Below are 12,826 nucleotides of genomic sequence, written 5' to 3' on the forward strand. Positions count from 1 at the left end.
ACCTGCTGCGTAAGTGATGTGTGTTTGTGTGGGGAGAGAGGCTGAGGGAAGAGGAAATGGGTCAGCCTGCATCCTCCTGCTCCTGAGTGGGCTGCACAAGTCGGCTCCAGCTAACCATTGTGTTCTCACCTTCGCCTCTTGCAGTTTTGTCAGCCGAGCGGTTGGCAGCTCTTCACCGAGCGGAATCCCCCCACCTTCTTCGTTGCCGTGCTGACGGACATCAGCTCCGAGCGACATTACTGCGCCTGCTTCACCTTCTGGGAGGCCGTTGAGAGTGCCCAGGTAATGCTCCCCGCGGGGGTGGGGGAGGGCAGGGTACCTGTGAAAGTGTGTTGGGGGGTGTCACTGGGCAGGCAGCTGTGAGCGAAAGCCCCTTTTGAGAATTGCGGTTGCCCAGGTTGGTTGTACCCAGAACTCCTTTGTCAGAGGAGGGCCACAGTGTCCTGTAGTTCTTGCCTCACATGGTGGAGCAGCTGTCTGAGGTGGGGGCGGGGGGGGTGTCCGTCCCCTTTCAAGTCCCTGCAGTGTGTCTGATCTCTCTCTCTCCCCGGTCTCAGAGCCACTCAAGGAACGGTGAGGAGGAGGAAGAGGCGTCAGTGTCCCACGTCCAGCCTGCACAGCTCTTTGCTCCCAAGAGTCTGGTGCTCGTGTCACGACTGGACCACACGGAGGTTTTCCGGGTAAGCGGCAGTGCAGTGCCACGTTTGGGGAGGAGAGGGTGGTGTCTGGACTCTCTGGGGATGGAGGGACTTTCCCTTGCATTGATTCCTTGGCCCTGGGAACCACTGTCAGCCAACTCTTCTGCTTCTGTGAATTGGGGCATATAAGAGAGACCACCGGTAGCAGTAGTGCCCTGAGGGATTTACTGCTCTGGCCTTCTGCTCGTGTCCAGCAGTTATTCAAGGCCGTGTGTGTGTGTGGTGGCTTATTCTCATCCTTCCCCAAGCTGTCTGGCTGCGGAGCTGCAAGGTGAGGAGCTGCCTGGGCTGGGCAGCTGGCAGCCTTGCCCTGCCTCTCAGTAAAATTCTAAGCACAAAATGTTCTTGGTGGAGCCTTTATCTCCCATCTTTATATTCTTCATGCTTGCTCAGTTATGAGACTGTAAAAGGCTTGGAAAGGTGCAGGTTACAGCCTGGCTTGTTCTCAAAACTCAGCTTAGGTGGGTATGATCTAAGTGTCAGCAGCTCCTCGCTTGCCAAGACAAGCATGGGATCCTTGTGGCTGGATGGACTGTCTGATCTCTCTTGCCATTCTCTTCTTCAGCTCTTGGTCCAAATGCAAAGAGCATGTTGAAGTCCACAGAGCTTTGCCCTTGTACTGTGAGAGGGGGACCGGCTGTGAAGCGGTGCTCACATGCCATCTGTCAGCATGCCTGCTCGAGACACATTGGTAAATGGCAGAGACTAGAGACTAGGTAACTGGAATGCGTTACCTAGAGAGGTGGTGGAATCTCCTTCCTTAGAGGTTTTTAAGGTCAGGCTTGACAAAGCCCTGGCTGGGATGATTTAACTGGGATTTGGTCCTGCTTCGAGCAGGGGTTTGGACTAGATGACCTTCTGGGGTCCCTTCCAACCCTGATATTCTATGATTCTATGACTGTTCTCATCTTCAGTGGGAAGGTGCATCTATGGAGACTGCCAGCCCTGGTACCTGGTGTAGCCAGGTGGCTTAGACTGAAATAGAGCATTGCATGCTGGGACATGCAGTCTCCTCAAACCAAAGCCCTGCACTGAAGGGGACACACGTCGGTCATCCTGGCGTGATGCCTTAGCATGGTGGCTTCAGTTTGAGCTGTGTGCTTAGATTGGCTGCTGTCATTCCCCAGATCAGTGGGTCTGTCCCTCCCGATGGCAGTAAGACCTATGGTGCTTTTTGTGGGAGTTATAACGTTTCTGGGGTTGGTCCGATTAGCCCTTCCTCTGACCTACTGTCCTGGTGCTGTACCTGTCCAGAAATGCATTCCCTATTTTGGGGTTCTGGCCGGGCCCTCCCTTGGCGATGTCCAGGGTTCCTGCGGGGCACAGCAGCTTGGAGTTTTCTGAACAGTAAGAATGGTGTGCTGTGTGCATGCCCCAAAGGGGGGAAGCACCTTGGAGGCTTAGCTGGCAGAGCTGTCTGAACAGCTGCCCAGATGAGAACCCAGCAGGCCTGAGCAAGAAGCTGCAGAGACGGGGTCTGCAATGTCTTTCGACTGCTCCAGAGCAGATGTTCTTGAAGTGTGAAGTTCTCCAGGGCTTTTTGTTTTTCCTGAATCATCTCGGTGGGAGGCTGAGATCACCATTAGCCTGTCAGGGAACCCCAGGCTACAGTGGCCCTGTCCCGCTGCAGGTATTGATCCCGGGGTGAGAGGTAGCCATGCTGGGAGAGTTCTTTCGGGGGCAGTGGGGCAGAGCATGGTAACCGTCCTGTGAACAAGACATCTGGGCAATCAGGTAACCTGGTGAGCCCAGCATAAAAGCTAGGCAGCGTTTGGTGCAGAAGATGGTATCTCGAGTCTATCTCCCTATGCAAGAAACTTGTCAACAGCATCTGTTCCAGTCCTTTGGCCCCTTGTGCTGGGCTGCAGCCTTACAGGGATGTCATGTGACAGACCTTCTCCTTAGAGTGTGAAAGGACCCAGAAGAAACTATTTGAGGATGTAGGCACCACTCACGTGACCAGCTGGGACTCTGGAGTTAATGCTGTATCCAGCTGGTGGAGACTTTGGGATGGTGCTTCTTAGGACTTGCATAGTGTTTCCTGGGCTCATTCAGATTTTGGCAAGGTGAATCCCTATTGAAGGGCCCTGAAAAAATTCAAGGGACATGAAGTGTCATTCTCGTGCTGTGCACAAGACCTGTTTGTAGAAGTGTGGAACAGAGACTCGACCTTACTGTAGCCGTGATGGGCAGGGGGCAGCTTGGGCTGGAGATCGGAATTTGAGGTTCGCCCAACCCAGCAGGGAGGGGAAGGGCTGTGGAAAGGAAGCTTCTAGCCCCAGGTGGCAGGGGAAAGGTCCTGTGATGCCCATCTTCGGGTGGTAACTAACCAAATGGAATTGAAGAGCAGCTAAGTGCTAGGGCATGTGCCATTGTGTGTGTGATGTGTGGAGCGAATTCTGGGGGCAGTGCGTCCTGGCCCTCACTGGGGGCTGCACTGAGGCAGCTTGCCGCACTTCTCAGCCTCAGCACACCTGACTGCCTTGCAGTCTGGCCAGGGCATCCCTCCCACTCCTGGATTGTTTTTGTTGGGAACGTGAGCAGTGTTTGCACGGCTCATTTGGCTATGTGATTTTATTGCTCAGTCACTTGAGCTCTCTGGCGTAGTAATTCGTGGGAGCAGATAAGCAGCAAGAGCGCCTGAATCCTGCCCTGTTGGGGCTTGGGCTTACATCAGTTTCCCCCTTTGATTAGGGTCCGAAGGCCAAGGAAATGCACCTAGGATGGTGTAAGTGTCCCATAGAGCCTATTGCTTTCACAACACAAGCCAGTTCTCCTTCACGCTGCCCTTGCTCGCTCTCCACTTTGGTTAGATAGTAGTTGTGAGATCTGATCACAGCATGTAGTCTAGATCTGTCCATCCCAGTGAGTTAGCCTAATGCTGGGCTGGGACACGCTCCTGTCCTGGGTGGGCTAGGCTGCTCATGCACTAAACCAAGAGTCTTAGCTAAAGATAGATGTGTGGTGAGTCACAGATGCATCTCCTGAAAGGTAGAACCGCCCACAGCCCGAACCACTGGACAGTGCTGTCTTTCCATGAGAATTTTGTTGCAAACCTGCAGAGTTGTCGGGCTAGGTGCAGGGGCTCTGGCACTAGGGCTGTCCTCTGCCTGGATGGCTGTGAGATTTTCTTCTCCCTCAGTGCTGACTGAAGCAAGGCTGCAGATTGAAGTGCATTGTTGGTGGAGCTGGAGGTCAGCTTGGTGCCACTGGGAAACCAGTAGCATCAAGCTGAGGCCTGTCCTGTTGTCTGTGCCTGAAATTGCACCCCTTGGACAGGGACTGTCTCACTGATTTGTAAAGAACTTTGTGCAATAAATACACAATCCCTTGTTGGCAACCAGGATTGCGAATGTCCCTCTGAAGCGTTTGCAGCAGACAGGCTCCAAGCCCTGGCTGGGCCTGGACACACTGTCTGCATGTGCAAGTGCTGGGCGGCAATGGTTAGCTCTGTGTGATTTGCTTGGAGCCCCAGCCAGTACCTGTGTTTCAAATGAGCGGCCTTGCATGCTGTGCTCCAGTGGCTGGTCTGCTTCTTGCTGTGGACACACCTGTGCTCTGTTTGCTCCTCCAGAACAGCCTGGGTTTGATCTACACCATCTATGTGGACGGGCTGAGTGCATCGCTGGAGAACGTCATTGGAAACCTCTTGACATGCACCATCCCCATTACAGGGGGAGCTCAGGTTGGTACCTGCTCGTTTCTGTGCCCTCTTGCACTTGCCTTCCCCTCCCAGTGTGTGAAATGGCAGCAGCTCCTCCAAGGCTGGATATATGGGTGAGGGATGTTTCCATCCCTGCTCTGCTCCAGCGTGCAATGGAGATCACGGGCAGTACTGCTGGAAGCTGGTTTCCTGAGATCAACTGTGAAGTGGGTTGTGGGTCCGTGCACTCAGGAGGGGCAGGAGGAGGCTACAGCTGCACTGCAGGTAGTCAAGTGGCTAGTGCAGACAGTGGCTTCCCACATACTAGGGATGGAACAGCAGCAACCTTGAGCTGCCTCTGGCTCCTCCCAGTGACTTAGGGCAGCTTGGCTAATGGATTAGATAGGGTGTCTAATTACTTAGCAAAGGGTGGAAATTGGCCATGGTTGGAGAGTCCCATCTCAGCTCCCTCCTTGTGGTACCCTCTTGTAGAGTGTCACCTGAAAGCACAGCATGACCATCATCTAACCTGACCTCCCCCATGGACGAATCTGTCTGTGAGAACAGTTGCATGCCCACTGGGCATGCATGCAGCCAGCAGAGATTGTTTCTCCATTAAGCCCTGTCTGTCATACAGAGCTGCTTCAGAGCCTAGCAGCTACAGTCCATTGGTAAGAGCTGGGACCACCCAGCTGCACTGGATAGGCTGAGTGGGGCTAACATTTGCTGTGGGGAAGGCCTAGAACCCCCTCTTCAAACAGTCTCACGTGGGAATCTGGTCTCATGCTTGTTCTCTGGCAGTCTGAGGCGGGGCCTAGCTTATGCTCAGAAATAGGGCTGTAAAAATGGCCCCTCCTAGTCATGTTCGCTGATCCATCCCAGTCACTGACCAGCGCAAATGTTCTTGCAGCGCCCCTCCTGCTCCAGGAGAGCCAGCTGGGCTGCACTCTGTCTGGAGCCAGCAGCAGAAGGGGCGCCCAAGGGGTGACGATAGTGCTTCTCAGCAGAGATCGACGTAGCCCAGTTGGATCTGGACTCCTGGAAGGGAGGGTGGGTTAGGAGACGGCAGTTTTAGCCCTGGGCCTGTCTGCACGATTAAGGTGCTTGACTACGATTCTGAAGATCGTGGGTTTGAGTCTCCCTCAGTCTCTCACAGAAAGGCCACCGCCGGTTCACCCAGCTGATCCGTCAGGTTAGGGCAGTCAAAGGCAGTCGGACGTGATGCTGTCCACATCTACTGCGTGCTAGGAAACTGATGTGCCTTAATTGCCTCAGCTTGACAAGCCATTAGCTCAGGGGAACTTCGACTCTCATGCTGCGCTGACACCTGGCAGAGTGGCCTGGACAGAGCGCTTCACTCCTGCAGGGGTTGAGTCGCACGCTGCCAGCTGCTTTTCTGAGCTGCGATCGCCAAGCCTCCTCCGCGTGATCCCTCTGGGTTGGCTGCAGCCTCTTGCCCTGCACCCACAGTGCAAACTAGTGAGCCCCCAGAGACCATGGGGATCCTTGGGTTGCAGCCTGCCCTAGTCGCAACAGGGTCTCTGATCTACTTGGGCACTCAGGCCAGGGGACCTTGGTGCCTTGAAGCATCAGATCTGGCCCCCACCTTGGGTGCTGTGGCACTGTCTGAAGAATGCCTGTAATGCAGAAGTACCAGCTTCGTAGTCTCCAAGCCACTGGGCTTGGGGCTTCCTCTTCGATTAGCCTGGAAGCACTCTCAAGGCATGGAGGGGCCTTCGTGGGGTGATGCTGGAGGTTGTATATCAGCCAGGCTTAGGCCCCACAAAAGAAGAAAGGGGATGTTCTGTTTGTAAGCCATGCAAGGAGGAGGCTGCATGCCACATGCCCAGGGCTCCTCCTGACAGCCTAGGTGTGAGGGGGCAGCTGACCTCAGCCAGGCCCCTCGTGGGTGAGCTATGCAGGCAGGTGGATAAGGATTGTCGAGCATCAGAGGCCCAGTTAGTGACCCGTCTCAGTGGAGCCCAGAGTGCTCCTGGGAATGGGCTGTGGCCTTAGCAGTTGGTGCATCTCGGTGCTCACGGACCCTGGGGTGCTGGCGTTAGGGCAGTTTGAAAGTGGCACCACCCCTTCTTGCACTTTGCTTTCCCCCCTGCTGTATCTGGAAGGGCTCTTTCTAAATGTTGTGATGTGGCTTTTGCTGTGTCTGTCTGCACATTCCCTCTTTTGAGGGTTCAGGGCCCCGTTCACTGTCAGCTTTGGTTTGATGTGTGCACGTCTCTCCTTGGTGTCCGGCTGTGCTGCAGTGTTGTGCATTTCTAACTGACTGTGCTATCTCTGTCTGTCTCTATCTCAGCCTGACGTGGAGGACGAAAGAGCGGTATGCACACTTTTCTTTCATGGGGTCTGTCTCATCTGTAACAGTCGTCTCTTGGGTGTTCAAAAGCTGCACATGCTCCAGCCCCTGCAGCTGCTGGGTCAGCATCTCCCACAAAGAGTGGGAGGAGAGACCTGGGCACCGTGTATCTCCCCAGTCCGGGCACCGTGTATCTCCCCAGTCCGGGCACCGTGTATCTCCCCAGTCCGGGCACCGTGCATCTCCCCAGTCCGGGCACCGTGCATCTCCCCAGTCCGGGCACCGCACCCCTGGTTGTGCACATGGCAGTGTGTGTGTGTGTGTTAGGGATCCAGGTGACCATGCACATGGGCCACAGAAGAAGGGGTTACTTGTCCTGGGACCCAGTTGGCTGACATCAGAGTTAGTATGCTCTGTTCTCACTGCCTGTCAAAGATCCCAGGTGTTTTCTGGGAGAAGCCCTGTTGCGTTGTCTGAGGGCCAGGGCTGTTTCCTCCCCGGTGTGCGCCAGTGAAGGTTTTAAGGGGCATCTGAGGTGGGGCAGTGGCCAAGAGGGAGCGTGCCAGGTAAATGTGGTGATGCTAGTGTGCGTGAGCATTGCTGCAGAAAGCTGAGCAGGGAAATGGAGAGGAGTATCATGGGGGAAGCCGCTTGCTTAGGGGAATGTGATCAGTAGATCTGAAGTCCTGAGATCATACAGGCTCTGAACCAAGGCCAGGAGCCCACAGCTGGGTGGGAGTCCAGGCTTTGGGGCAGGGGAAGAGATCAATACAGCTTTAAAATAAAGGGTTGCAAAAGGGGGAGACTCTGCTGATCCATCCAGCCCTCATCCCTCAGACCAGTCCAGGGCAGCTGGTGCTCCCCTCTTCCTTGCGTAAGACACTGCACCTGCAATGAGAGCTCGTGTGTTTCTGGCGACAGGGCTGAGCGGTGCTCTACTGGCGACCCCAGTTGCCGCAACACTGCGTGTGCTTCTGGGCATGCCCAGGATGTCTCAGTGGAATGAACTCCATCCAACAGGCTAAGTGCAGCGGTAGCTGTCTTAGGGGTGGTTCCCCTCTGCAGCTGGCCAGTGGTTCTCCCTCACTGGGGCAGCACTGAGTCAGGCAGTACGTACATATCGGCCCCCCCGTAGGGTGCCCTTCCTCCTGCAGGGAGGAGTCACTCTCATGGCTGCAGCTGGGAAGGACACAGTAGCCTATGGTGGGCGGCCCTGGGCCACCCCACAGGGTATAAAGCTGGACGACATCCCTTTGGCCCCTGCGTCCTGTCCTGTCCGTCACTGGGGGAGCCCAGCTGCTTCTGGATTTTGGCCTTCCACTCTGAGGTGGAAGCTGGCTCGCTGTGGTCCCTGCGCTCGTCTGTTACTCAGCCTGAATCCCAGTGACTGGTGTGTGTCTGTTTTTTGCAGAGGACGATCTCTCTAGGGGCAGGCGACCGGCAGGTGATCCAGACGCCCATCAATGACTCTCTTCCCGTCAGCAGCTGTAGCGTAGCACTGCTCTTCCGGCAGCTCGGTGAGACTCTGCCCCGCCCTCACCTGCTCAGAGGGACAGGTGCTGAATACCGTCAGCCAGTGCCCTCTGCAGGAAATTCCTCGTGCTGCCCCCCCATGCCACGCTCCTGACCTCGGCTTATCAGCTCAGTGCCTCACCCCCCGCCATTCCGACCGAATCTCTCCATCTCATGCTGCCTTCCTTCTCTCAGGAAGTGAGGGGGAGCCTGGCAGTTGTGCTCTGGTTGTGGCCCCAAACTGTGGGTCCATTCGGATGCCATGTTAACGGGCACCGAATGAGCACCTAGGCAGGGGCAGCAGGAGAAGGCAGGGCTGGGTCTGAGCACCTGCAGGCCTTTCTGTGCAGGGATTTGTGCTCCAGTTGCTCCTGTTGCATCATCTGCCAAAGATACCAGACACCAAGGGGTGTGCACAGCTCCAGGGGAGTCCCCAAGGGGCTTTCAGAGCAGTCTGGCTGGCCCTAAGCTCAGAAACGATCCGTGAGTTAGCAGGTCCTAGCACTGATCCAGAGGTGACAGGAGGTTTCTAGAAGATGACTGGACACGCTTCCTCTTCCATTCACTGGACAGCAAGTCCCACCCCCATGCAGCAGAAGGAAGGAGCAACAGCTGCCAGCAAGGAGTGGGGATGTGGGGGAGACTCTTGGCAGCCTGTTTGGTGGGGTGAGGGAGCAGGAGCTCGTGGGGCTGTAGCAGGACTCTGCTGCTGTTCTTGGGAAGAATCCACCTGCAAGCGCTCTGTGCTCTGCCCCTTCTCTCCCCAGGGATCACCAATGTGCTGTGTCTCTTCTGTGCTGCACTCACCGAACACAAGATCCTGTTTCTCTCCAGCAGTTACCAGAGACTCACGGACGCCTGCCGGGCCCTGCTTGCGCTCATGTTCCCCCTCAAGTACAGGTGAGGAAGCGCAGAGTCCACCTGACACGTGGCTGGAGCAAAACTACATGCTGCAAAGGGGCTTGACATCCCGAGCAAAGCCCGTCTCTGGCTTTGTAGATTGCCCTGCTTCCATCTAGCCCCATGCACTAATGGTGTCCAAGTCCCATGGCTAGTGTGGGCTGTTTACTGTAGCCCAAGCACTATCGGGGATTGCCAGGTGAAATCAAATCTTACATACACCTTGAGACATGTTCTCTGGCTGCACTGTCCATGGCTTTAGAGGCATCTATAATAATTAAATTCCTCAACAGCAAAATAACATGAATAACCCCAGCTCAGCACCCTCTGAGCAAAATTTGGGCTCTAGACTATCAAGAGAGGGAGCGAGTTTAGGCATTGAAGGCCCCTGCCAGCTGCTTCCTCCGAGCCCAAGGAGCTTTTAGCATGAACTAATTGCAGCTGCCGCAGGGCCTCATGGTGAGAGAGAGGGATGTCTCAGGTAGCCAGGCACAGTTCAGCAAGGTGCTGTGGATGCTGCGTGTGATCTGCTCTCACTGAGCTCAGTACAGGCTTAGCACTTACAGGACTGGGCCTTTAGGGGTACCCCTGTGGTACACTCCACACCTAAGTCACTCTGCAGACATTGCAGACCTCCAGAGCCCTACTGTAAGGCCTCCCCAGCTGCCAGCTGACCCCACCAGTGACCGGATTGAATGGGGTAGAGGAAATCAGCAGGACTCCAGGAGCCCCCGGAGCTGCCCAACCCCCAGTGACCCTCCCCAGAAGGGGAGATTGCATACAGGCCACTCGTTAGTGAGACGGCCGGGCCTCACAGTAAGCTCCTTAAGGACAGCGGGCGCCCTGCTCGTCTCCCTGAAGGGGAGATGTTGACTGGCTCAAACAGTGACCTGACTTCCCTTCCCAGCCCAGGACAGGGTTCCATCTCCTGCGCTGCTCACTGTTTGCACCCCTCCCAGCTAGGGCAGTGAAGATAGATGTGTCATTGTTGCTGTTAGCTGCCTGCCCTAGTTCCTGGCTGCCAGTGCTGCTGGAGAAGGGTTCTTTATATTTAAAATATAAATATATTCCTTTGGCATTTACACCCCCTGCCCCTCGAGCTGGAAGCACTGGACATGGGCACAGACTGACTGTAACTTTAGAGCCAAATAACCTGACTGCGGGTCCCTTTACAAACCTAGAAGCCTCCTAGCTGTGAGACACACGCACAGTTCAGAGTGCCTGCCGTGGCAGAAGGGCCCTGACACCATTACTCACTATCCGCTGACTATTAGTGTGGGTCCCATCTTGGGCCATGGTTGTTCCTTGTGCTATCTTTCCCAGGACTTTCACCAGTCCAATATGAAATGACTTGTGTGCTGTGGGCACCATCATTTCCCTGGGGGACTATTGCACAGTCTGGGTGGCTCTGGAGCATGGCTTGGCCAGGGTGCAGCAGGGTCTTGGAGCCAGATGCTGAGCCCAGCTTAGCTCCTGATGGGCTATAGTGATGATCTGCTTTGGTTACAGTTTCACGTACGTGCCCATCTTACCTGCACAGCTCCTTGAGGTGCTGAGCACGCCCACACCCTTCATCATTGGAGTCAGCTCCATCTTCCACTCGGAGACGCAGGAACTGGTGAGGCACTGCGTAACCCCGTCTGTGCAGTAGCTCTTCCCCCTCGCCCCACGTTGCTCCAATCCTCCTGGGTCAGAGCTCTTGAGGAAGGGGCAAGAGGTCATTTGCCGTGTAGTGGGGCCCTGTACAGAAATGGGACTGGGAGTGAGGGGATGAACAAACCCTGCTGGAACAGGCTGCACTTGTTCAGCCGGACCAGCAGGGGCTGGGATCCAGGCATCTCTCACAAGTCAAGCAGGGCAGGGTGGGGGCTGGGGCTGGGCTTTCCTGGGGCTTGGGTCCTGTCTACACGATGGTGACTGAAGATGCGATAAGTTCCATCAGTTGAGAAGGCTGTGTGGGCACTTACTGCGCTTTGAGCGTCTCATTTGGGTTTAGGGCTCGTCTACACTGGCATGCCTCGGCCGCGGTGCAGCGCTGGGACGGAGCGCTCAGAAAACCCCAGCTCCACGAGGGGCGCAGCTCCCAGCGCCGGGCACTCTCTGCCCGGGCGCTTTACAGCCCTGAAACTTGCTGCACTCGGGGGGGGGGGGTGTTTTTTCACACCCCCGAGCGAGAAAGTTGCAGTGCTGTAAATTGCCCGTGTAGACAAGCCCTTAGTCAAGTCAGTTCTAAGCGAAACTGAAATTAGCCTGATTTAAACCGAGACAAGAGTGCCTGCCTGGCCTTTTGAACTGCTTCAACCAAGTTGGTTTAAAATTACCTCTGTTATACCGACCAACCATATGTAGACAAGTCTCTGGGTGCCGCGAGATTGGCGCTGGTGTTTCATTTGGTGAGGTCAGTACTGGCTCAGTGCCCAGTCTGTGAGATGTAAAGCCAAGGTCCTGATCCCTGGTAAGATCCCCTGGCACTTCCCGCAAGAGCGCAGCTGTGAACCCTGGTGTCCTGGTAGCACCCTGATTTGTGCAGTTCCGTTCTGCCACCCTGATTCCCCCGCTGCTGTTCGGTTCAGACGCAACCGGTGGTGCTGCCTCCTGTCCTACCCTGGTGTGTAGCGGTACTGTGGTTGTTCCACGGCTGCTGCGCTTCACCCCAGTGGGCACCAGGGTCCCCAGGCTTATTTTGTATGTCCGCAAGTGCTCAGGTCCTGTGGCCATGGGCACCATGTGAGAAGCTATAGGGATTGCAAAGTGCTGTAGGCTCTACCAGATTGTGTGTGGGGGGGAGGCTGTTAAGTACAAATTGCCCCCCCACCCCCTAAAAAGAAAAAAAACCTGCGTGCAGCTCCTTTGCTGGGTCACGCGGCTGGGTGGGGAGCACTCCAGAAAGCCTGTCCCGTCTGTGTGCTCATGCCTGCCTCGCTGCTTTCAGTTGGATGTCGTCATAGCAGATCTGGATGGTGGGACGGTGACCATCCCAGAGTGCATTCACATCTCCCTGCTGCCTGAGCCACTGCTCCATCAGACACGAGAAGCCCTCTCCATGGTAAGTGTGGGACCCCAGGACTGGCTCGGCTCCACTTCCTGTCTCAAGAGGTTCCTTATATGGGTGTGAATATAGCACTCATGGCCTGTGGCCAGGATCCTGTGGGCAGGTGTTGGGAGTGAGATCAAGCACAGCAGCAGAGCCTGAATAGGGAGTCTTCCCACATCTTGGGAGCTTGTGATCATATCACTTGAGGTTTCTCATGCCTGCTCCCTCCCCGCAGGGCACACTGGGGTGCTGGGGGTTGGCACATGCAGTTGCTTCAGGTTTCTGGGTGTCTTGTGAATGGTCCTCACTCTCCAAACAGGAAACAGTTCCAGCCCTGGAGCTCCTTGCATGGGTGCTAGCTGTTCCCAGGGGGGCTGTGACCCTGGGCATGTGTGTCCAGAACAGCATGGCCTTAGCAGCTCTTGCTGATGCTGATTGCAGAATGTGGCTCAGGAAAGCTGGTGATTTCCAGGCAGTCCCCTGCATTGGTGCCTGTCTGGGGTCCGTCAATTCAGTCAGGATAGAAGAATCTCTCTGTCTGTATTGAAGAGGCAGGCCTCTGATCAGCAGCTGGTGCTCTGAAGTGAGAGTGTGCCTGGTGAGGGGGAAGCACAGCACCTCAGCGATGTCACTCAGACATAGAGACTTCTCACGGTGGGCAGCCTCCTGACAGAACAGGGCTTGAAGCCAAAGCAGAGAGGCGATAGCAGGCAGGGTCATGGAAA

The 12,826-nt window shown here is 55.6% G+C and overlaps 1 protein-coding gene across 8 annotated transcripts in view; it reads left to right on the plus strand.

Moving 5' to 3' along the window:
• Window positions 1-12,826, plus strand: part of SBF1 (SET binding factor 1) — a 153,043-nt gene that overhangs the window by 101,636 nt on the left and 38,581 nt on the right. For 4 of the 8 annotated variants that reach the window (XM_073328996.1, XM_073328998.1, XM_073329002.1 and 1 more), the window contains exons 3-9: window positions 145-282; window positions 558-680; window positions 4,273-4,383; window positions 8,067-8,172; window positions 8,935-9,067; window positions 10,577-10,685; window positions 12,000-12,113. In XM_073328996.1, coding sequence (XP_073185097.1) covers window positions 145-282; window positions 558-680; window positions 4,273-4,383; window positions 8,067-8,172; window positions 8,935-9,067; window positions 10,577-10,685; window positions 12,000-12,113 — 834 coding nt within the window. Of the gene's footprint in view, window positions 1-144; window positions 283-557; window positions 681-4,272; window positions 4,384-6,655; window positions 6,680-8,066; window positions 8,173-8,934; window positions 9,068-10,576; window positions 10,686-11,999; window positions 12,114-12,826 lie in introns of those variants that run through there. The other 4 variants (XM_073328995.1, XM_073328997.1, XM_073328999.1 and 1 more) reach the window with 2 other exon arrangements.

This window comes from Lepidochelys kempii, chromosome 1 (assembly GCF_965140265.1).
Source record: "Lepidochelys kempii isolate rLepKem1 chromosome 1, rLepKem1.hap2, whole genome shotgun sequence".
NCBI lineage: Eukaryota > Metazoa > Chordata > Testudines > Cheloniidae > Lepidochelys > Lepidochelys kempii.